Below are 22613 nucleotides of genomic sequence, written 5' to 3' on the forward strand. Positions count from 1 at the left end.
ATCTGTTTACACCAGTAATACATTTAGAAACTGTAATCAATTTAGAAGTCTGTTTTCCAAGCACTGGGTCATAGCCCTCGGGAGACTACCTCAAAAGAAAGCTCTAGCAACGTGTGACAAAGACATTTCTATGGTCTAAAGGAAAAACATAGTTCTTCTGATCCTACCATCAGACCAAGCACCCAGCTAGTCTTTTAAAATACTGAAATAAGAGGTAGTAAACAGAAGTTTAGAAATGGATTACTCTTACTGTAAAGCCAATTCCTACTTTAGCTAGTAAGGCATCAATCCAAAAAATGTGAGAACTGCTAGTATATAGAGGACAATTTATTTGACTTATTCCCAAAGGATATTTTGGGAAGGTGAGCAGAAGTCACCTCAACATGAGACACATTAAGATACATAAGCTAATTTACATATAAAAAAGTGAACTTGTAAGTATATTTAAAAGAATATCAATAAAACAGCTAGACATACAAATGAAAAAAAATCTTCAGTTGTGGTAGTTAAAATAAATATGCCTAGAATTAGCAAGAATTTTATCCTTTTTATACATTATTGCACAGTTATAGAAAGTATATTTGAACTTGTTTTGTTTTGTGAAATATTGGATGTTTCTTTATGTTAAAATTAGCTTACCAGATTTGATTAACATAATTCTTTTACAGTATCTTAATGCCAATGCTCTTCAGAAAGAGAGGAATACCATATTGTCAAAGAATCTTATGGAAAAGTAATCATAACAATAATCTGAAATACTGAAATACAGAATGAACACATCTAGTGGAAATACTGAATATGAACCTAACAAGTAAATTGATCATGCTGGTGAAGTCCCTTTCTAGTGGATGACCTTCTAAATTCATCACTCTTTTCCATTTTCAGAACTGGGGGATTAAAGGTCTTTCCTAGCAATATATTCTGCCATTTGAGCTATTCTGTAATGATCAGTATTCAGGCCACTATGTTCGTAATTTGTGCATTAGAAAAAAAGTGGCTATTGATTGAAGAGTGTTTAATTTTAGTTCAGACATAACACTCCTCCCATCTCCCAAAAATCTGCAACATAGTGTCAAGTGCATCAAAGTAATGCCCAGAAGTGACTGACAAAACTAGGGCTCCCAGGCAAGAACAGCAATAGGAAGACTGATCACAACAGCTTTTTCAGGAAAAACTGTGGCATGGGATCAGTCACATTTTTCCAAGGAATAAAGGAAACCTGTCTCCTTTCCCAAGGAAGAAGGCAAAACAGGGGAGAAAAGAAGTATACAGACTCATCAGCAAGCACAGGTGTTTAAACAGACCTAGTGAGCTACATTGCCTCAAAATCTGAAGAAATCCGCTGAGAAGTTTCTTTCTATAACCAGCCTCTTATGAAGTGTCTCTCTTGCTTTCCAGTGTTGTTGAATCATTCATGTTGCTAGCGACAGTCCTTGTGGAAGATTCTGCCCCACTGTCAGATCAGACACTGAGTTGTAAATTGTGTTTTCCTTCTGCACATAAGTAGTATAAGGTTCCACTTCCATTGTGTCATCCTAGCAAAGCAAAACCAAAAATGTAAATGCAAGGAATAGTTTAGTTTGGCAGGACTCTGCAAGCCTTTCATCTGGACTAAAGAATATAAGTGGGAAACAGTGGTCCCATATTTATTCCTCTTGGACTCAAGAAAAAAATCTCTATTTCTTTTTTTACCAAAGAATGTGTATTGCTGTTTCTGTCAAAGATTTGGAGGGTAAAGCTGAGGTATTGATTCACCTGCCTTATTTTCCTCCCCTTCTACTCCACTTGTTTTGGCCTGAAAAATTTTGTATTAGGGTCTAGTTCTCTAGAAGAACCGTGTAAGGAATTCAAGAATACCTCCCAGTTTGCAGCTCAGCACTTCTTCTATTGTTTTAAAAATGTTTTGTCGTGAGTATGGTTGATTCTTGACCACACAAGATAAAGAGTGGCCTTCAAAACTTGCACATTATGATTCTGGTCATCAAGAGAGATATTCTTCTTTTCCTTGTGTCTGTTAATTTTGTTGTTTAATCCCCTTGTTTATTAACAGCTTTCTTAATATTCCCCAACCCATGATATTGCAGTATCCTTCCTAAGTACCGTTTGTATAACAGTTGTGGTCAGTGTATCCGATGTGAGCAGGGAGATGTGGTAGGACTCACTCCTTGCTAAGATAAAGGATGGCAGTTGCTGAGCCTTTGCTGTTGGAACATGTCTCTGATGTTTGTTCCAAGTCAAAACTATGGTGGTGATAGGCTTGCTCTTGCCCTGAGATACAGCCAAGAGCAAACATATAAGACACAGTAACCCCTGCTAAAAGCAGAGAGTAAAAATCTAATGGTTTCCCTTTACTGACCGTGTTTTCAGGTTTATCAGAAGATCCCTGATTTGGTGATGGACTAATTTGCATCATTCTCCTTACCTGTGGAGTATGTACAGGAGCAGACTCAAGAGGTTTGGTTTTGTGGCACAGTCTGTGAAAAAGAAAACAAGTATTAAAGCAAATTCCTTCCTCAATCATAGGTTTGGCTGGATCACAGCCTGGTTTCTTTGATCACAAGTTTATGAAACATTGCCTTTTCTTGTCATCAATAGTAAAGTCAGAAAGCCTTCCAATGTCTCTTTCTCCTTGATTTTGGATCCTGAAATTATGGCACACTTCTTTTCTCATGTCTGTGGGAGCTTAAGCACAAAGTGGAAGCAGAAGATTAAAATCAAAGTCCTGTGGAACAATGTACAATTAGCAGTTTGTGAAGCTGTATTGAACCAATTCTTCACCTCTGAGGGAACAGGTCTGGGAAAAAAACAGTTTTGGATTAGGGAAGGGAGGGAACATAGCTGAGGTTTTTCAGTACAGGTGCTAATTCAAGCTTTCTCTGCACAAATGATTTCTGTAGTTTTTCCTTGGAACTGCTTTTTTCTCCACAGACAATCCTAAAGGGGTTACAGTCCACCTTCACCCAGGGAGCATTTTCATAAACACAGATACAATCTGCTGTCCTCTCTGCTGATATGGCAGGATAGCACTGGGCTATCCTCTGGCATTTGATAGAACTTTTTAGGCAGCAGAACCAACCCCCTGATCTAAACAAAAGAGACACTGACAGACTACCACTATATCTGAAAAACAGCTTCACTCTCCCAGTTTCCTATTAGAATGAAGAGGTCCTCTTTAGTGCAGCAAGCAATGCAATGAGAATCCTTTGCCAGCTTCTGCTCCATTATATTTTACTCAGGTGTATTATTCAGTGAAGGTGTGTGCAATGCACAGTGTCTGCAGTATAGAAATATTTGATGTCGTTAATTCAGTCATTCATAGCAGCACAGAGTGATAGAATCATACAATTTCAAGACACAAACAGTACTTAAAGATTTCTTCTAGCACTAGAAAATCTTTGCTTAGCACCCTGTCATACATACCTGTCACTGTGGAGCTTAAAATAGTAAATGACAGCCATGAAGGTGGTAATGCTCAGGAAACAAAGAATGATGGAGACATACAGGATAAAGACGTTGTTCTCTAAACACAAAGAATTAGTCTTAGTTATGTTCTTCTTACTGCTCCGTTTCTTTATTATTTCAGTATAAGATTAAAGCTGCTTTAGCAGATACACACATTTTCAGCAAGCTTGTAAAATAAATATAATCCCCTTCAGAAGAAGGGAAAGTCAGTAATGAAACTTGTCTGAGAAACACAAATGGAGTCTGTGTCAGAGACAAAAGAATATCGCACAAATCCCACAGTAGACACTCATTGTATTTTTTTCACGAAGCCATATGTGAGCTCCTCTCAAGACTCGGCATATCTCAGTACTGCAACTCATGAGTAGTTCTCAAAAGCAACAAGAAAAGCAAAAACCAGAAATCAAATGTCACAGAGTGTCAGACATGCGCAACTCAGGATGAAGTCATTTATTTGTTTCTGCTGGCCACACAAGAGTTGATTCTTTTTCTCTCTCTTACCGTGATCTGAGCAACAGACTTTATATTTACATCTAAAAAAATTTTGCTAAGTTCTGCTTCCAAGTGATTATTTTAACACTAAGAGCATGACTGCTTTGTATCTGTTTCCAACATTTCCACTACCAAAAGAATACTACCACATTTATGGATATCCCTCTTAGGGAAGAAAACATTACCAAACCATAGTGTCTAGAACACAAACAAGCTGTTGCTGTTTCTGGGCAAAGGCAGTTGGGGATGGTACTCTTGCCTATATGGGACGTCACTGAAGGTTCCTACAGTTTTTATAGATTTTCCTTCCTATAAGGAACAAGTGTGTGCACTGGAGGCTAACTAGGGTTTTGTACACTGGACACACAAGAAGCGGCTTACTTGAGGGATGGCAAGCTATGGTCTTGCTCTGGTTCCCTGCTGGGTGGGACACAATGCAGGTTGCATTAGTCATGTTGGTGCTGCGTGCTGTCAACTTGCTGAGAACAGTCACTGTCCCGTTGTCATGGCCTTCTTCCCTGGGGGTGGAGTTGCTGTCTAGGACCCACGCGACCTGAGCAGCCGGCTTCCCTGCTGCCGCCTCGCACACGGGGTCCCCGTGGTTGTCACAGTACAGGGCCAGCCTGGGGGGCACTGCAAACCATCAGGGAGATGCACGGAGTTAGTTTGCCGCAGTTGGGATAGGAAGTTCTTGTTCTTTACCCAAAATGAACACAGGGAAAAGAGGAGAATAAGGTTGCAGGTGCCACCCCGTTACAGTGACACAGGCCATAGTCTCAAGAGGCAAAGTTCATGCCCCTTTTTCCCTTCTGGACAACTCTTCCCCCATTCAGGTGAGTTACCACAGCCTTGTACCATTAGAGGGTGTTTCCCTGGACATTGTGGTAGGGAATTGTCCCACATACTGGGCTGAATGAGGCTTTTGTCCTAAGCAGCCATCGTACACGTGGTTTAAAATGTATCTGAATGCCAGCATGAGAGGAAATGGGTCCGGAGAAGAACATCTCATGCTTGATAGAACATCTCATCACTTGGCAGTGTTGCTCTCACATGTTTAGTTCTCTTAAATTAGTGTATTAACAATTGATTCTACAGGATAACCAGATGCATATGCAGAATCCTCTTTTAGTACATTGGAAATCGCTTCACACCTGTCATTTGTAACTAAACAGTGGAAAAGGGGGCACCAGAAGGCAGAAGAATTTTGGGAAACAAGGAGAAGGGAGACATGGAGCTACTATCAATGTAATGCATGGCAGTTTATCCCAGCAAGAAAACTCCTTACTGCAGAGAGGAGCTTTATATGTCCAGCCCAGACACGGTCCTTTGGGGAACTGCAAAATGAGGAAGGAGTCCCTTACCTAGCACGGTCAGGTAGTACGTCTTGTGGAAATTCCCTTCTGTTGTTACTAGTTCGCAGGTATAGTTTCCCTCATGGGCTATTCCCACGTGCCGTATCTCAAGGGTAGGATCCCCGTCTGGTCTGAATTTCCAGTTCATGCTGTCACTGCAGTTTGTTCTGTCTGTCTTGTTCTGATCAGCCCTGTATCCCATGGTGCAGGGGCCTCCAACCGTGGGGCTGATTTTCCATGTTACCATAGTTATATTTGATTTGTGAGAGCAGTTGAGCTCAGAGCTGCTACCTACTGTCGCTGACACTCTGTTGTTCCCTGAAGGAGAGAAAGAAGGAGAAGGATGTGTGAGAAAGTGCCCAGGGATGTCACCCATAGCCTTGGAGTTCTGGTCTGTGCTTCACCAAGAAATGTCTTCACTGTTATACACCAACGTGAGGCCCTGTCTGTGGTCATCTGCAAATTGTCATCTCATATTACAACTATGGATAATGGAGCTAGTGGCTTATCACAGCCCTCTCAATACCACCAATGAATTTCCCACTGGGGCTCTTCTTTGTGGCAAAGACAGATACTGGAGGAGGACCCTACTCCTCCCCACTGTCTTAAGCAGTTCAGCATCTGAATGGTGTGTTTCTATTGACAAATCTTCCAGTGTGTTGCCACTTACAGACTGAAATGATAGAAATTTAACTATTGTGTTTGGCCACATGACAATGACTTTTCTCTGGGACTGTTGCTACCAATGAAGTAAACATCTTTCACATCTGCATTCATACAAAATCCAACACTGTGCCAAAGGCTTTGCCTATACCTCTCTAGACATGACCACAATGTAAAGAACAATGGAGCTTTGTGCAGGAGGAAAGGTTTTTGTCTTACGTCTCAGGGGTGTCTTTTTATTTTCTGAATCTTTGTGAACATATACATTCACACTATAAGTATACACAAAGTGTACATACGCATTCACACTCTGACTGTACTTTTTTTACTGCAGCAGTCTCCATAGGACATAAATGTAAGTCCCACCCATCTCTGTGCCAGGCACACAGGTAGAGAAGTGTAAAATATGCCCATACGCCTGTCCCTCTTGCTTGTGAGGCTAAGATTGCAAAGAAACTTTTTTCAGTTCATATATCAACTATGTTGACTCTCTAATAATGAGTATGTCTTGTTCTTGAATTGTTTTGCATTTGTTTAGAAACATTCTATTTTTTTTTTTCCATGACACTGACTTCTTTTGGGTTTTACTCTTACTTGGAGTCAGGCATGATAGGTGCTCTTTTTACCTTTTCATGATCCATGAACTATGTGCTTGAAGCTAGATGTCTGTATGGAAAATCTTGGACCTAGTCCTCTTATTCTTTTTGGAGGGTATCACATTGGCCATTTAAGGGCAGAGAGCCACACCACTATTACTGTGGTCTGTGTTTGTTCAAGACAAGTTACACCCCCAGGGCTGGCTTTAATTTGGGGTTTTTTTTGCTTATGGGTCCCTGAATTTCTTCTTAGCCAAGAAACTAAATTGCCCAGGTTTTCTTTTTCCACAAGCTTTCAGAACTGATTATTGTTTGCATATATGGAACATGAGACTGCTTGCTCTCTTTATATTGACCAGGCACCCCTCATCTGACTGTGTCTTCAACTGACACATTCAAGGGGTTGAGTTTCTAACCCCAAGATTCATTTCACTGTTTCTTTGACCATTGAAGCCTCTCAGCGTGATGCCACCTTTGGGACAGTCGGTTCTTTTGCTTTGTTTCAACTAGTTACACTGGGACCTTTTCCTTAATAAAATATTCTGTGATGTGTTTTGTTTGCAGTAAAGGTACATGTGGGCAAACAGTCAGATATGAAAGAAAGGTTACCTGTAACTATTCTTCAAGACGAGTTGCTTATATGTGCATTAGTGTTGTTTACACTTGTGTACGCAGCTCACCCTCCTTTGTGAGGCACTTTTAAGACTGAGAGAAAACAAGAGTCTGAGGCAAAGGTTGTAAACCAGTGTGACTTTTGTGTCCTTTGGGTCCTGCTGAAGTTAAAAGCAAACAACCCCCCAAATCCAAAACATACGTATATGTATAAATAACCATCTGAAGAAGACCTGTTACAGATAAATAACCTTTCTTTTTCAAAGTCTTCTAGGTGCAACAATTAATGAGTTAGTAGGAATAATACTCATAGCTGGAGTCCAAGCCAGCCTCCATTTACCACCTCACTCATTTCCATTTTTAATAGGTGACCAGTGATCTCTGAGTTCTCTGTGTCTCTGGTGGAACTCCAAGTAGCGCTTTCCTTGGGCTGAGTAGTGGTATTAGTGGCATTCTCAGAGCTGTGTGTGAGGATAAAATCAGAGTACTACTTTCAAACCATGCATTAATCTGGAAGGACAACAAAAGTTAACCAACCTGATTTGTACTGAGAAATGAATTTTTCACAAATTATTCCAAATGTGTTAAACACTTCCTCATACCTTTCAAGCAGATATACTACAGAGGCAATTGAAAGTTTACCTGGAATATGCAAAGAATTAGAATACCTAAGTTTTGCGTGATTAACCAAACCTTTATCAAAGTCTTCCTCAAAGGTACCAGACTTGACATGTTTCCCTGTCCCTTACCCAGAGCTGGAATTCTGTTAACTCTGTTGGCTGAAGCCCAGTTCCTGAACATTCACAGCACTACAAGATATGGTCTTAATGAGCATCAATTTCAAATTTTTAGTCAAACCATTACTATCAACCTCTTTAGAAAACTACAGTTGGTTTTACCATACTTATATTGTCTGAAATCTCATTGTCTTCTGGAATCTAGGTGAACGAACCATTCCAGCTCAACCACTTTTCCTTCTATTTGACTGTGTTCTTGGGAAATTATTTCTAACTTGCCAAATGAACACAATTCACTGCCTTTTAACTACTTAAAGATCCCTTTAAAGGTTTTTGCCTTTTCATTTCGAGGTTTAAGCATCCTTTGGGTGAAGACATTTCCAAACCTAAACCTAGCTCCTGCAGTTTGATAGGAGGTGTAGCTGCAATATTGCCCCACACTACACTACACTACACCATTTAGTGCTATAATGCATTACTTGCTCCAGCTGTATAGTATGGAAATCAAAGGGTAATTCTGATAAGGTTTTTTTTGCTGGTAGAAGAGGAAAATTACAGGATAGTATTTCACTGAAGCCACCCACTTGCGCTTTTTAATTAATAAAGGAAATAATACTTTGCTTCCTGCTGCTCGATACTGCCAGGATTCATCAATTAACATTTCCAAGCATGGCTGAAGAAGAAAAGTGCTATCTATTCACACCATTTTCTGATACACAAATTACCCACCAGCCCCACAAATGCTCGTTTCCTTAATTCAGTTGTCAACAGTGTTCTGTGATACATTATTGTACTGGAAGAATTTTTAAATGACAAGTTTTTTCTGCTTAATGGCATTTCAAGAAAATGTGAGGTGTGTGCTTTAAACTCAGGTGATTTTACCAGGAGAGGAACTGGAAGAAGCCTTTTGTCTCATGGTGCTTTCTGGATGTAAGCACTATGAATGCGTCTGAAAATTGGAGAAAAAAGTGTTTCCTCTCCCAGTTTAACACTGCCAAGAGGCTTGGAGCTCTGAGTCACGTTATCAGTATGGCTGACCTCATCTGAAAATGACTGAGCAAACCTAAGCATTCAAACAGCCTGTGTGTTGGGGCTGGCATTTCTTTGGACAATGTCTGCAAATGCTGTGCAGGAATGACAATGATGTCATGCATATTTAACTGTGTACACTTTCATTTACATATTGAAGCAGTGTCATTTTACTTGTCTTTCAACTCCACATCTCCTAAGCAGCCTATTGCAATGTACAAGTTCTCCAACTTAGCTCGTGTGCTTCAAGACTGTAAAGAAAGAGGGAGTGAAAGTGGTGCTTTCTGCTACGGCTTTCTGCCATATTCTCCCCTGAATGAATCATGTACCATTCGCTGCAGATGATAAGCCACATCAGTCAGCTTAAAATCTGCTGAGTCATGCTGAAGTACTATTTTAGGTTTATGAAAAATTTGTAGAAGGATTCTGAATTCCCCTATATCTTGTTATTAATTTAGAAGGCCTTTAGCAAGGCAGAAGTTTTTCCCCAGATGGCAGATTAATTAGTAAGAAATCTTGTTTATTCTATCCTTACATACACCTTCCTACTATTGTAAAGAGGCCTTATAAACATAATAAAATTAAACTGCTTTCACTTTACTGCCCTTTTTCATTGCTAGAGTGCAGGTAAGTGGCATTAGTATAAATATGAATTGTGTACTTCTTCCTTACTTTGCTTCTTTTCTCATGCATGCTGCTAGAAACATGATCTTTAGACTTCATTTACAGAAGAAGAATGCATATGAAAAAAATCCTGAAAGGTTTGATTAATTTGTATTTCTGAAATAACTTTGAAGACACCCCCCTCCCTCTTAAGGTGGAACAGAGAAGAAGTTTTTATCTCTGTAAAACAGACATATATTATTAGGAGGAGGTTTTATCCTATATTATGACCCTGTTAGCCTATCAGCATTCTCCCAAGAACTGTCTAAAATGCTCACTCTCTGTCTTTGTGCTGAAGGCAAAGGAAGAAAAAAAAATGGTGAGAGAGCAAGGCATAACTGCAGAGCCTGCACCTATTATGAACCTCTTCCCATTCAATGGGGCATGGAAGCACGCTGTGATGGCAGAGTGCTGTGGATACCTACTGGACTGAGTGCAAAAACCAGGACAGCCAGGCTGATAATTCTGCTGGGCATTTGCTCATTAGCCCTGCTTGTCAGCCATGTGGATGACTGTAGTGCTTCAGTTTCTATAGGTGCTGACTCACATTATCTAGTGGTGCAGAAATCTTCCAGCGTGCTTGCTATTGTCCCAAGAAAGCATATGCAAAACCAGAGCTCTGCTTAATTTTCCACAGAGCAAAGTACCAAGTTCAGATAATTTAAGATTTTGAACTGTGTGAGCTAAAATCTGGTCACTCACAAGCGAAATAGGACTGGGTCTGGATAATACTTGATGAGAAACTTCTAAATCATAAGGAACAGCATCAGCCATTTTCATAACAGTTTCTGAAGAAAAGAGGATTTGCTTTTCTTTGCCTTATTTCAATCTAAAATGTAGTTTAATGAGATGTCAAGACTTACTGTTTTTCACTACAGAGTTAGCTTTATTTAAAAACAGTCCAAAATTTATTTTCTCAGGAATAAATCTGTAAATAGGTATGGGACCAACCAGCACAAAGGCAGTTCTGTAAATATAAATTGTCCTCATCCCTATCCTGCCCTTCCTGGTCAGTCATAGCGTTACATTCAATCAGGACCTCATGTTGGCTGAAGTTGGACATGCCCTATTCTCTCTTTCTAGCGAGCATGCCAAAAGCTGTCTAGTCTCTAAAAGTATGTTTATTAGAACATAAAACAATATGCTAGAAAGTGATAGCTCTTTAGGCGACTCGGAATTGCTAGCTATGCTAGTGAAAAAAAAAAGGCCTGAAAAATAAATCTTCCCTGCTCTCTGTGCCTTTACAGAACAGGTTCTTTCCCCCAGTCCTCTCTTCTACTCCACCAGCTTTCAGTGACTTCTCAGGCTGCACAGATTCCACATGATCTCTTCTGAGCTCCTTTTTCCATCACTTCTACCACTCTTTGTGGGTCTTCTCCAACCAAGGCCTTTGCCAGGGTCTCCCCATCTGCTTTCTTTGCCCTCCTTATGCTGCCTGCCCCAGCCTGCACTCCTGGGTTTGTACTCATCAGCTCTGAGGGAAGACACAGTCTCCCATTCCCTCTGGCAATTTCCCTAAATTTAAAGGGTGTGTGTCTGTTCTGCAGGAGAACAAAACAAGCGAAGTACTTCACTCTGTTAAAAAGGGAAGGTGCAGTGCTGCAAGTGTTTTAATTTGGACCTTTCACTCTGCCGCTGTTTGCTGGAAGGGTGCTTTCATACTGTAAAATGGCTAAAAGTCAGTTGCTGAAGTTTCCTCTGTGATAGCTGATTGGTTTATGACCAATGCATCAGGGCATATATGCCATACACGTCAGCATTTATCTGTTCAAACGAAGCCTCAGAAACAAGCCAGGACATTGCAGTGCTACTTCTCTCAAGGTGAAATCCCACATTGCAGCTGAGCTGAACTGACAACTTGCTCTAGCTGAAAAAGGGGATACCCAGTGCAGCAAAGGCCTCACTCTCTGTGGGTCTGCAGAGAACGAGAAATTTGAAGAGGTGTGAGCTATCAAGCTCATCTCAGTGCAGTGATAACCGTAGGACAACAAATGTCAGTACTGTTAACTATTTCATTGCGCACAAGAGAGGTGAAATGAAGGATCATATATATACACATTTAATGTAAATAATTTCTCATTTTCAGTCGTCTTCTTCACAAATGAGTGGACTCTGGAAAATGGCTATCATTTTTTCTGTTAGCCAGAAGGAACAGAGCTCGGGAGCCCAGGAGGATGTGTCATCATCTGTCACACTGATGTAGAAAACAGGTGAGTCACTTTGTGGGAGTTCTGTACAGCTCCAGGCTGAACCATCCTATTTCAGTTGTGGATGCAAATCCATCCTGAGCAGGTTTCACCTTGGAAACTCATATGATAGGTGGGTAGGGTAGGAGGCCTTTAGACTGAGGTCCTGCAATTTCATAGAATCACAGAAATTGCACATAGAATGTGACTCCAGCTTCTGAAGTTAATCTAATTATAATACTGATAATATTATGCCATCCCTCATTGTCTCTCCTTCACTGCTGAAGCGTATTTTAAGCCATGGTTGAGGAGATTCTCAAGCTCTGTTCCAGTGAATTGAGTGAACATTCCAATGCAACAACAGATTCCACTTTTATGTTTGAAAATGGGCATATCTTCTCTCAGGAAAAAAGCAAACTCAGTTCAGGAGTTCACATTTGTGATTCTGGTTACTGTTGTCATGCTACGATGACTGTAATTGAAAAAGATTGGGGGAAAGACTTTGCTCTGGTTTTTTTAACGTGGTTTACGTAGTGTGTTTGACAGCTCTTGTGGATAACTAGTTGCACCAGTTCCTTTGCAGTGTCACTTATTTAGCCATTTCTCCTGTTTCTCAGCGTCTTTCTCACAGTAAAAGAAGAAAGAAAAAAAAAATCAGACAGCTATACAGCTTGAAAGTGCTTTTGATTACTTTCAAATAGGAAATATTTCCAGCCTCTGTTGTTCTTTATAGCAGGTTTTAACCCACAATAGAAGTTTTTCTTGACCCCAAAATTACCCATTTTCCATGACAGCCTCTTCAGAAATTTAGCTGTTAAAAAGTTTTTCACACTGTAGAGACTGCTTTACTTTATTGGACATAATCCTATTGTGTCTTTATTTCTTATAGTAACAATCTACCACAGCATTTTATCTCCCCCCACACACTGCAGACTCTGATGTATTAAACTTAGACCTATAATGAACTGAAACAATGATCATACCATAAGCAAATGACTAACTGTATCTTGGAATGAATATATCCTATGAGTCATAGCAAGTCACAAGCAAAAGGGCAGTACCGGACACTTGGAAGAGGCCAGATACCACAGGCTAAGCTCTCTGTCACAGAGCGCCTGTGACAGTTAGCAAGGCTTGTCTGGAATGAAGTGAAAGATAAACAAATAGAAGTGCTTTGTAGTAGGCTAGGGGTTGATAAAGTACTGCCAGAGTTTTATATATGGTAGCTTTGTGACTCTGAAAATGTAGCCACAGCAGCACAGCACAGAGTGTAGGCTGAAAACCAGCCCTGCATGGCGGGTGAGTAGTAAGTAGTTAGACTACTCTAAATTTCATGATAGAAATACATGAACTAGTTGGCCTGCGCTGACATGACTGTGTTTCTTGAAGCTGCAATCACAGCTTTTTCAGCGTGGATGTATCTTTAAAAGGACAAAATAAGAGACTTATACCTTTATTGTTAGTTTCCCACTCACACTCTTTTATCCATACTCATCTTTATTCCTTGAAAATATCTCCTATTCCCATTTCATTCTGTTTAGGCTTTTTTCCCCATCTTCAGAAATCCCTATCTTCCTCATACTCAAACTCTTCTTTTGTTCTCCTTTGAACACATTTCTGCCACCATTACAGTGTCACTTGCATTATAAATCTCTTTCCTGCCCTCTCATACAAGCTGAAATAGGAACCCTAAAACACAGCCAGGAAAACATGCTTTGTCATTGTAAACTCTGATTTTCCAGTATGAAGTGTCTGCAGCATGGATGGATTTTTTTTCGATTGCAAACTTTAATATGACTTTATATGTTGCGGAGAGGTGAGCACACTGAGAGAACTTAATAATAAACCCAAGGTTTCAGTCTTCCCATTCAAGTTGGAATATACCTTTGCAGTTGCCAGTTCCCAGTTTTTAATTTTTCAATGATCTTTTCATTCTCTTTATCCTTCTCCAGTATCTTTTCAAGCAGTCCTTCAAGACAGCTGATTTTGAAAGCAGAGGAAAGATGTTAAAGCTCACCTAGTTAGAGATGCAATTTGATACAGTGTCCTTTTGAAAATCATAAATTAAGCTGAAGAATGGAGAGATGACTCTTTAGAAAAACAATGGATAAAGAACTGGATTAAGGAGAGAAAGCAAAAGACAGTGTTAAAGGGAAGTTCAGGCTGAAGGTAGTTTGCTAATGATGTTTCTCAGGAGCTGATTTTTACAGTAATTCTGATCAAGAGTTCTACTAATAGCATTGGCATTTGTATCAGGAGTATGCAAGGAAATTTGTTGAAAGCAGGAAGAGTATCGAGTTATTAATATAAAGAACAGAAATGTCACACAAAAAGAACCAAGTGACTTTGATGAGTAGAATGGTAGAAGTGTTCTGAAACTCAGCAGATCAAAATGTAATAACAATAAAAATAGGTAGTACAAAAAATTTAGGCTGGAAATTAGCATAGAGAATCTTGCCTCAATCGGGATTAAAACCAGCCTTTCAATACGGTGGGTGCTTTTTTTGGTGCTCAGACTGTTTATGACAAGTGTTTCACAATACAGTGCCTGCAAAAAAAGGCGATTTGATGCAGTGATGTAGGGGTCCTTTCTGAGGTTTTGTTTCTACCCTCAAGTAAACGGGCTACATCTCAACATAAACATGACTTTGTAGAAAAAAAGAATAGGTGCATTTCTTTAATGAAGGAATTAGTTGGTGTTTAGATGATGTGTTAGTGTCATCCAGCTTGCAGAACAAACACTGTTGGCCAAATCCTCAATGGAAAATAAATCACGACTTCATTTAACAAGCTGTCACATATTATATCAGTCTGGCTGCAAATGTTAAACCTGCTATAGCAGTTTCTGTGTGCAAAGTAAGTAGATCTTCGTCCTTCCAGAATGTGAGCTGGAATGGATTAGGGGAAAAGTATTTACTCTGGATGCGAAAGTGCCTTGGGCAGTATTTCTTTCAGAGTAGCACTGTGGCACCATGTGTAACAAACTGCAAAGGCCCTCTGCTTCTCAGTAAAAAAAAAGGACTGTTGTGGTTTAACCCGGCAGCTGGCAACTAGCACCAGACAGCCACTCACTCACCCCTCCCCTTCCCCCCCAGTAGACTGGGGAGGAGAAATGGACAAAAGGGAAAACTTGTAGGTTGGGATAAAGACAGTTTAATAAAACAACAAAGGAAAATTCTAATACTAATGAATATGCAAAACAAGGTGTACACAGTACAATTTTTTTCTCATGCCCAGAAGACCAATTGCATAGCCAGTCCCCGGGCAGTGATCATAGAATGCTTTATATTTTGTTCTGCATGCTGAACTTGGCCTTTTACTCTCTTCCTCATGAGAAGAAGAATAAAGTAAGTTATATTGTTTATTTATGCTTAAGTGACATTTTCCTGCTATTCTATACAAAAATAGATCATTGACTGGAAATGGTAGGTTGTATGCCCTCTTTTTCATACTTTGCAGAGAACAGATAAGGGACTGCTGTGAAAACATGTTTATGACCTCACTTATATATGGTTAAAATCTCAGTCATACCTTGTTTAGTGCTTGGCTTTAGCATAGTACTTTTCTTCCTAGCATTTTCTTACTCAATACAAAGAGAAGGCAGCATAAGAATATTCTCTACATTTTTTTCTTTTGGATGATTGTACCTCTAAATACAAAATATATCAACTGTGAGTTGTAAGTAGCAGGTACTTCTACAAGTGCATTCATTCCCAGTAAAATAAAATCTGCTTTGTAGTCATGGAGTATGTGATCAACTTGCAAGGCTGAACTTCCTTGTTTCCATGGTTTTGAAACTAGATGCATTGTGTTTGGATCACAGCAAAGTAAAACATTAATTTCCCAAGGGCATGCTTTCAAGATTCTACTAGAGCAATTTAGATGTCTTCTGAAAAGATTTTACTTGATTTAATAGTACAGAATTTTGTTCTAAGAATTTGGATAAGAAAAACAGGCTGTTTGGATTCAGGTGTTTTTGTGGCAAAAGAAGTCAGAATGATTCCAGCACATAGGAGAAGCAAAGAAACAGTGAAATGGAGACAAATGTAAGTTTACTAGAATAGTTTTTTAGGCTATGATTTTTTGTATCTGGAGCAAGATTCCACAGTAAACTAGAACAGGAGGAAACAGAGACGATAGCACTGAAACACACTAGGACAGAGAAAGTAAGAAGGCATTAAAACACTAGTGAAAGAGAATTTACAAGATATATTAAGGAAAGAAACTACATGAAAGCAGTAGCATTCAAGAAAGTTATGTACGCAGGTAAGCTTGAACTCTAGCCAGGTTTCTCTGTAAATCTGCTTCAGTTTTATTCACCTCATACACTCTAATTCCAGCACTGATGCAATGCCACTGAGTTCAGTTTTTTACTATTGATAAAACTGAACTAACCATAGAGAATCACATCTCTTTACTGACAATGGATTTCTTGCAGCTTCCTCTGAAGCACTTAGTCATACCTATTGTCACAGGATACAGCTGCAGGTGCAAAGCTTACACAGTCCAACATTGCAAATGTTAATCCAGCAAAAAGAGACTTGTTGTATGAACCTCTCACAGAAGATGTTGTCCTTCTTTATCCCCTTTCCTTTGTACTATGTACACAACCACCTGAAGTGTCCTGTCTGCTTAGTTAAACTAGAGAAGTCTTTGAAGTGTTACCGAAAAGATTTTAATTTTGAGTCTTTTCCACTGCTGCTACTATGAGGATTGTCACAGAAGGATCGTTAGTATGCACCAGCAGTAGTATATTATCCAACTGTACTTGGGAATAGATATAGATACAACAATCATAAAGTGACCTCAGCCTTGCTTCTGAGCTGACCTCATCTAGAGTACTGTGTCCAGTTCTGGGCTCCCCAGTTCAAGAAGGATGAAGAGCTACTGGAGAGAGTCCAGCGGAGGGCTACAAGGATGGTGAGGGGACTGGAGCATCTCCACTACGAGGAGAGGTTGAGGGAACTGGGCTTGTTCAGCCTGAAGAAGAGAAGGCTGCGAGGGGACCTTATAAATGCCTACAAATATCTGAAGGGTGGGTGTCAGGAGGATGGGGCCAAGCTCTTTTCAGTGGTGCCCAGTGACAGGACAAGGGGCAATGGGCACAAACTGAAGCACAGGAAGTTCCGTCTGAACATGAGGAGGAACTTCTTCTCTCTGAGGGTGACGGAGCACTGGAACAGGCTGCCCAGGGAGGTTGTGGATTCTCCTTCTCTGGAGATATTCAAGACCCGCCTGGACAAGGTCCTGTGCAGCCTACTGTAGGTGACCCTGCTTCGGCGGGGGGGTTGGACTAGATGACCCACAGAGGTCCCTTCCAACCCCTACTATTCTGTGATTCTGTGATTCTGTGATTCTGCTGTTGTAAAAACTAACCAAGCCACACAAAACAACACGCTAAGGAAATGTTAAGGAAAATGCCAATGCAGATAAAGCCTGGTTACACACAACAGTTTTTGCATGACCTTATTTCACTCAGAGCAGCTTGCTACTAGTAGTCTTCAGAAGAGGGGACATGGTTCCTTCTGAGCTTCATACAATACCAAAATTCTCTCAATGGAATTCACACATTGGATCAGCTTGATACATTGAGCCTGTGATCTCTGAAGAAAAAAGCCTTGTAACTACATCTTGCTCGGAACACCCACCCTAATATTGAAGGAAACAAGTTGAAGAGCAGTGTTAGCTGAAAACTTCTCATCAATGTGACCTTCTTATTTGGAGGGGGGAGGGGAAGGTTCAAGCATGAAATTAGATTTTAACTGAATATATTTTTCTGTGTTCTTTGAAGTGGAGTATTATTGATTTACCAAGACATCATGAAGTTAAAATCCAACTACATTTTTGTGAGGAAAAAAGCCCCAACATTTTGGCATTGGATTTTTTTTAATATTTCCAGCAAAATCAATTTTTAAAAAGAATTTTTGCCAGTAGGATTCCCCTTTGTCTCCCCCATTTTCTTCAACATTTTGTGACATGTCCATACTCCTTTACTGTTTGAGTGGCTGTATTCAAAAATGTAGACTGTCTCTGATGCTACCATAATCTGTCTGTATGACCCTCAGCAGGTTCCTCACTGTTCTTCTGAGATAGTTCTTTACCTGCAGAATAGGGACAGGTTTTGTATCTCCAGTGCACATGTTGTGAGGTTACCAATGCAAATTTTCATAATGTTTGTGAAGCATTTCCATTTTTTCCAGTGGGTAGTACTGAAGTAACCGTTTTGGATCCCTCATTTTGTCAGCCAAACACATTATAGATAGGTGTTCCTTCACTGCCAACAACGACTGCATTCGTTTTGCTTTACAATATCACCAAGGAGCCATTTTTATTTTCTGGCCAAGTGGAATGGAATAACTAATGTCCGTGCAGTTTAGTTCTACCTGTCCATAATAGGAACAGACACATGCACATTACATATTAGTTTAATTTGGATCTCACAGTCCTATCTGCCTTCTCCCTCTAAACATAGACAGTTTAGGTTTCTGGAATCGCTGCTGTAATCCCTCATTCCATTACCAAGTCTCCGGGCTGCTGTGTGGTGTCTGGAAGAGCACAAGCTCTAGAAATGCAAATGAACAGCATGTGGGAGACATTAACTGCTGTACCTAAACCATCTTAAAACTAAGTCAACTACACTAAAAGATGGGGTTAGAAAGGCTTAGGAGTGCCACTGTCTTTGGCACAAAAGCCTTTCCCGCTCTTGATACTGACCATGTCCATTAGCCTCAGAACGAAATTCCAGAAACTGCTCCCTACTGTCAGTGCATCAGTGATCTTCCACCACTCCTCAGAAAGACACAAGAGACCACTGCCCTATTTCAGAGTATCTTCAGCCTCTCTTAAGTAGAAACCACATGGCCAAAAAGCTTCAAGTTCACAAACTCTTTCTCAGGCACATTTTTAATACGTCAAATGGATCAGTTTCTCAGATGATGTGGATTTAGAGGTCTGAGTAAACTGGCTATCTGTGACAAATGGTACATTCCCAGCTAAGGGTCACTAAATAATTGCCTACATGGAAGTCACAGCGATAAAGCCTGGCAGTCTTGTGAGCATTAAGAAAAGAAGAGCAGGACTGGATATTGGAGAAGCATGTTTTAGTTGTGCTCCATAATTTTTAGCAATTAAAGAAAGTCACAGTATGATGAATAGCTTTTATGGAAAGAAAATATCTGTGCACATTTCCCTTTCTTCCATCCCAACGACTGATTGGTCCCAGTTAGACTCACCTACTGTTCTCATGAGCCTGGTGATGGTGAGCAGCACAAAAACACACATGGTCTTCCCAGCAATCTTCATGCTGGCGTCTGCTTTCACGGCTCAGGCAGCTCCATCACTCCATCCATCCCACCGTCAACCTAGCTGTGATCATGGGGAACATTTCTTGCCTGCCAGTGCATCCTCAGCAGCCAATGTCAATGTTTTCTCTCCCCTTTTCCCATTCCTCTCCTATCTGTGCATGCTCCTGATCGACTGGCTCCTCAAGGCTGGAGAGGTTCCTCCTTCTGACTTTTCAGAGCACTAGGCTTCCTGTGCTGAGAGCCTAGGCGAACGCTGAGGAAACAGATTGAACAACTCTGCCTTCCGTTCATTGGCTCTGCTCAGGAGGCTGATGAGTGAAGATAAACCCTGCAGCAGAGCTCAGAGGGGGTAAAAGCAGAGGAGATTATTCAAGTCTGAGTTTAATATCAAAGAGGAAATCTTCATCTTGGGAAGCTAGACAGAAACTTATTCTTCGTATTTGTCACTACTACTACTGCTGCTACTACTACTACTACTGCTACTTCTTTATGACTTCTTTGTCACTGCCTCCAAGAAAATTCCTTCTCATGACTCCCTCAAAAAAATAAGCAGTCTCAAGTCTTCTCTGTAAGTGACATTTTTAATGATTTCTCTCTTCAGTCACTACTTAGCTACTGGCGGCGTAGTTCCCATCTTGAATAATAAGGCTTTCCAGACCCTGGGGGGAGAAACTGAGTTTTGAAGGGGAAAACAAGCAAATTTTACATACTTTTCAACAGAAATAATACAAAAATTGAAGCTGGCCCACATCTTTCACTGAAAAACTGTTTGTTTTTTTCAGAATACTGTTGTGGGGGATACTGTACCTGTTTCCCCACTTCCTCACTGCTCTAGTAATTTCAGATTCAGAGTTTCTTTTCCTTTCTTAAGCCACAGCACTTCCCCAGCACAGTTCTGTGGGCCTGCAGTAGAGAAAAGGCCTCAGCTGTTGAAAGCTACAAGTCAGAATAATTACCACTGAGGACAGAGACATAAGAGGTAAAGACAGAAAAGAGATCAAAGTTGGCAGGAAATTGAAATGCTCAGGAGCCAGGACTGCACACCACATTTGAACATCGGCAAGTTGTACCGATGACAGTAGTCTGATGTTCTGGTAATTTTGTTTGATCAGACTGGTGGTCAAAAATGGTCAGCATTGATGTGCACTGGAAGAGAGGAGTGTGAATTAAGGTCCTATATAAATAAGTAAAAAAAAACTGATAATGATCATACAAAGAAAATCAGGTAAGACAGAAATTTCACTGGATCATCTTGGTCCCAGGATCATCTTATTGACGACAGTTTTGTGTGGGAGGGCGTTCTGTATATTTTTCCCCTCTTGATTTTTTTAATTCATTTTAACATTTTGACACTCCTCCGCATTGTTCTGAGGTTTTCGATATGCTGTTCACAGTAATGCTCTGGTTTATTTTCTGTGTATTTACCACTGATCTGGGAATTAGTAATGCTTGTGAATAGATATCATAGCTATATTTTAGACAAGGGCATGGAGAGGAAGAAGAGTTGTTTATGTAAGTACAGATTGAGATACAAGGCTGGAGAGAGAAGTAGGCTACATGTAAGCAGTATGAAGCTTCAAATATAAAAGAAATTGTGCTCAAACTTGATGCAAAGACAAGAGGAAACTAAGGTGGTGTAAACATGTGGACATGTGGCGTACTGGATAGATGATTGCTGTGTGAATGTGAAAGAATGAAAAGATGCAATGAGATAGAGGAGATTTTGGAAGAAGGCAAACTATCTTCTAAATAAGAAAAGCCCTCCTTTAAGGTGTCATATTGAAAGGTCTCTGCCATTCCTACAGGAATTCAGTTGGAACCAGAAGTTAGACAGCAGGCTTCTTTTGGTAGGCAGTATTATTTAAGATGTCATTAAGTTGCTTTGGGAGCAACTTTCTGGTTGAACCCCGGGTTTCTAGAAACAAGTGTGGGGCTCCTATGAGCAGGTGTGGTGGATTGACTTTGGCTGGTTGCCAGGTGCCCACCACGCCACTCTATCACTCCACCTCCTCAACTACACAGGGGGAGAAAAATACGACAAAGGCTTGTGGGTACAAAAGTACAGGGAGATCAGTGAGCAATTACCGTCATGGGCAAAACAAGAAGGTCTTTCAGGCAGTGACATGGTTTACAGCGTGTGTTTCTAGCCAACCGGTAGTTGCTTCCACCACAGTGAATAAGTAGCACTGACCTTGGTATGTTCGTGGCAGTAGTCCAATATATTCAATCTCCCAGGCCTCGCCATGTTGAAAACCCATCCACCGCCCTGTGTTCCAGGGACTTTATTTGTGTGGCTTGCTTTATTGCGGCACACCTTTCACATTCATGAATGATCTGTGTGATGGCCTCCATGGTCAGGTCCACCCCTGAATCACAAGCCCATCTGTATGTTGCATCTCTCCCTAAATGTCCCAACGTTTCATAGGCCCATCGAGCTACAAATAGCTCACTCTTACGCTCCCAGTCCAGGTCCACCTGAGCTACTTCAATTTTGACAGCCTTGTCTACCTATTCATTGTTTCAATGTTCTTCAGTGGCATGGCTTTTGGGCATGTGAGCATCTACATGGTATACCTTTAGAGTGATGTTTTCTACCCAGGCAGCAATATCTTGCCACAATGCAGCAGCCCAGCCAATTGGTCTTCCACTGCTGTAGCCACCCCTATAGGGCATTAGCCACCATCCACGAGTCAGTGTAGAGATAGAGTACTGGCCTCTTTTCTCATTCTGCAATTTCTAGGGCTAGTTCGATGGCTTGCCCTTCTGCAGACTGACTTGAGTCACCTTCTCTTTCAGCAGCTTCAGTGACTTGCCATGTGGGACTCCACACAGCAGCTTTCCACTTCCAATGGTTTCCTACAGCACAACAGCATCCATCAGTAAACAGACCATAATGCCTTCCATCTTCTGATAATTCATTACATGGTTGTGCCTCTTGGGCACGAGACACTTTCTCAGGCAATGCTCCAAAATCTCTGCATTCTGGCCAGTCCATGATCTGTTCCAGATTCTTGGGTGGTTGGGTTTCCCCAGCTGAGCCTGCTGCATGATCAACACTACCCACTTATTCCATGTAGCGCTGGTTGCATGATTTGTAAAGGGGATGATTTCTTTGAACACCCAGTGTAGCATGGGCAATCAGGGTGCCAAGAGAAGACATGCTTCTGTACCAACAACTTCTGAAGCAGCTTGAACACCCTCATATGCTGCTAGTATGTCTTTTTCAATTGGGGTGTAGTGGGCTTCTGATGCTCAGGCTTCTCCTGATGTTTTCTGCTAGAGGCTCCAGGTGAGACCATGCTCCCCAGCTGCAGTGCAGAGTACATTTTGCACAGCTGGTCCTGTCCAGACAGGCTCAAGAGCTATCACATGAGTCATCTGCTGCTTGATCTGCTCAAAGGCTTGTTGCTGAAAGCCCCACTCGAAATAGTTCTTCTCTCATGTTACTTGATAGAGAGGGCTCACAAACTGATTATAACCTGGAATACACATTCTCCAGAATCCCACGAAGTTTAGG

General features: G+C 40.8%; 1 protein-coding gene across 1 annotated transcript; it reads right to left on the reverse strand.

Annotated features, from left to right (window-relative positions):
* Window positions 1-473: 473 nt before the first annotated feature.
* On the reverse strand, window positions 474-19289 carry LOC104333928 (cell surface glycoprotein CD200 receptor 1-A). The gene is made up of 6 exons (XM_009939498.2): window positions 19025-19289; window positions 5316-5624; window positions 4336-4587; window positions 3421-3520; window positions 2423-2474; window positions 474-1535 (listed from the first exon to the last, which is right to left on the reverse strand). The coding sequence occupies exons 1-6, from the start codon at window positions 19092-19094 to the stop codon at window positions 1413-1415; spliced, it is 906 nt and encodes a 301-aa protein (XP_009937800.2). The 5' UTR covers window positions 19095-19289; the 3' UTR covers window positions 474-1412.
* Between the last annotated feature and the right edge of the window lie 3324 nt (window positions 19290-22613).

Source organism: Opisthocomus hoazin, chromosome 1 (assembly GCF_030867145.1).
Source record: "Opisthocomus hoazin isolate bOpiHoa1 chromosome 1, bOpiHoa1.hap1, whole genome shotgun sequence".
NCBI classification, from domain to species: domain Eukaryota; kingdom Metazoa; phylum Chordata; class Aves; order Opisthocomiformes; family Opisthocomidae; genus Opisthocomus; species Opisthocomus hoazin.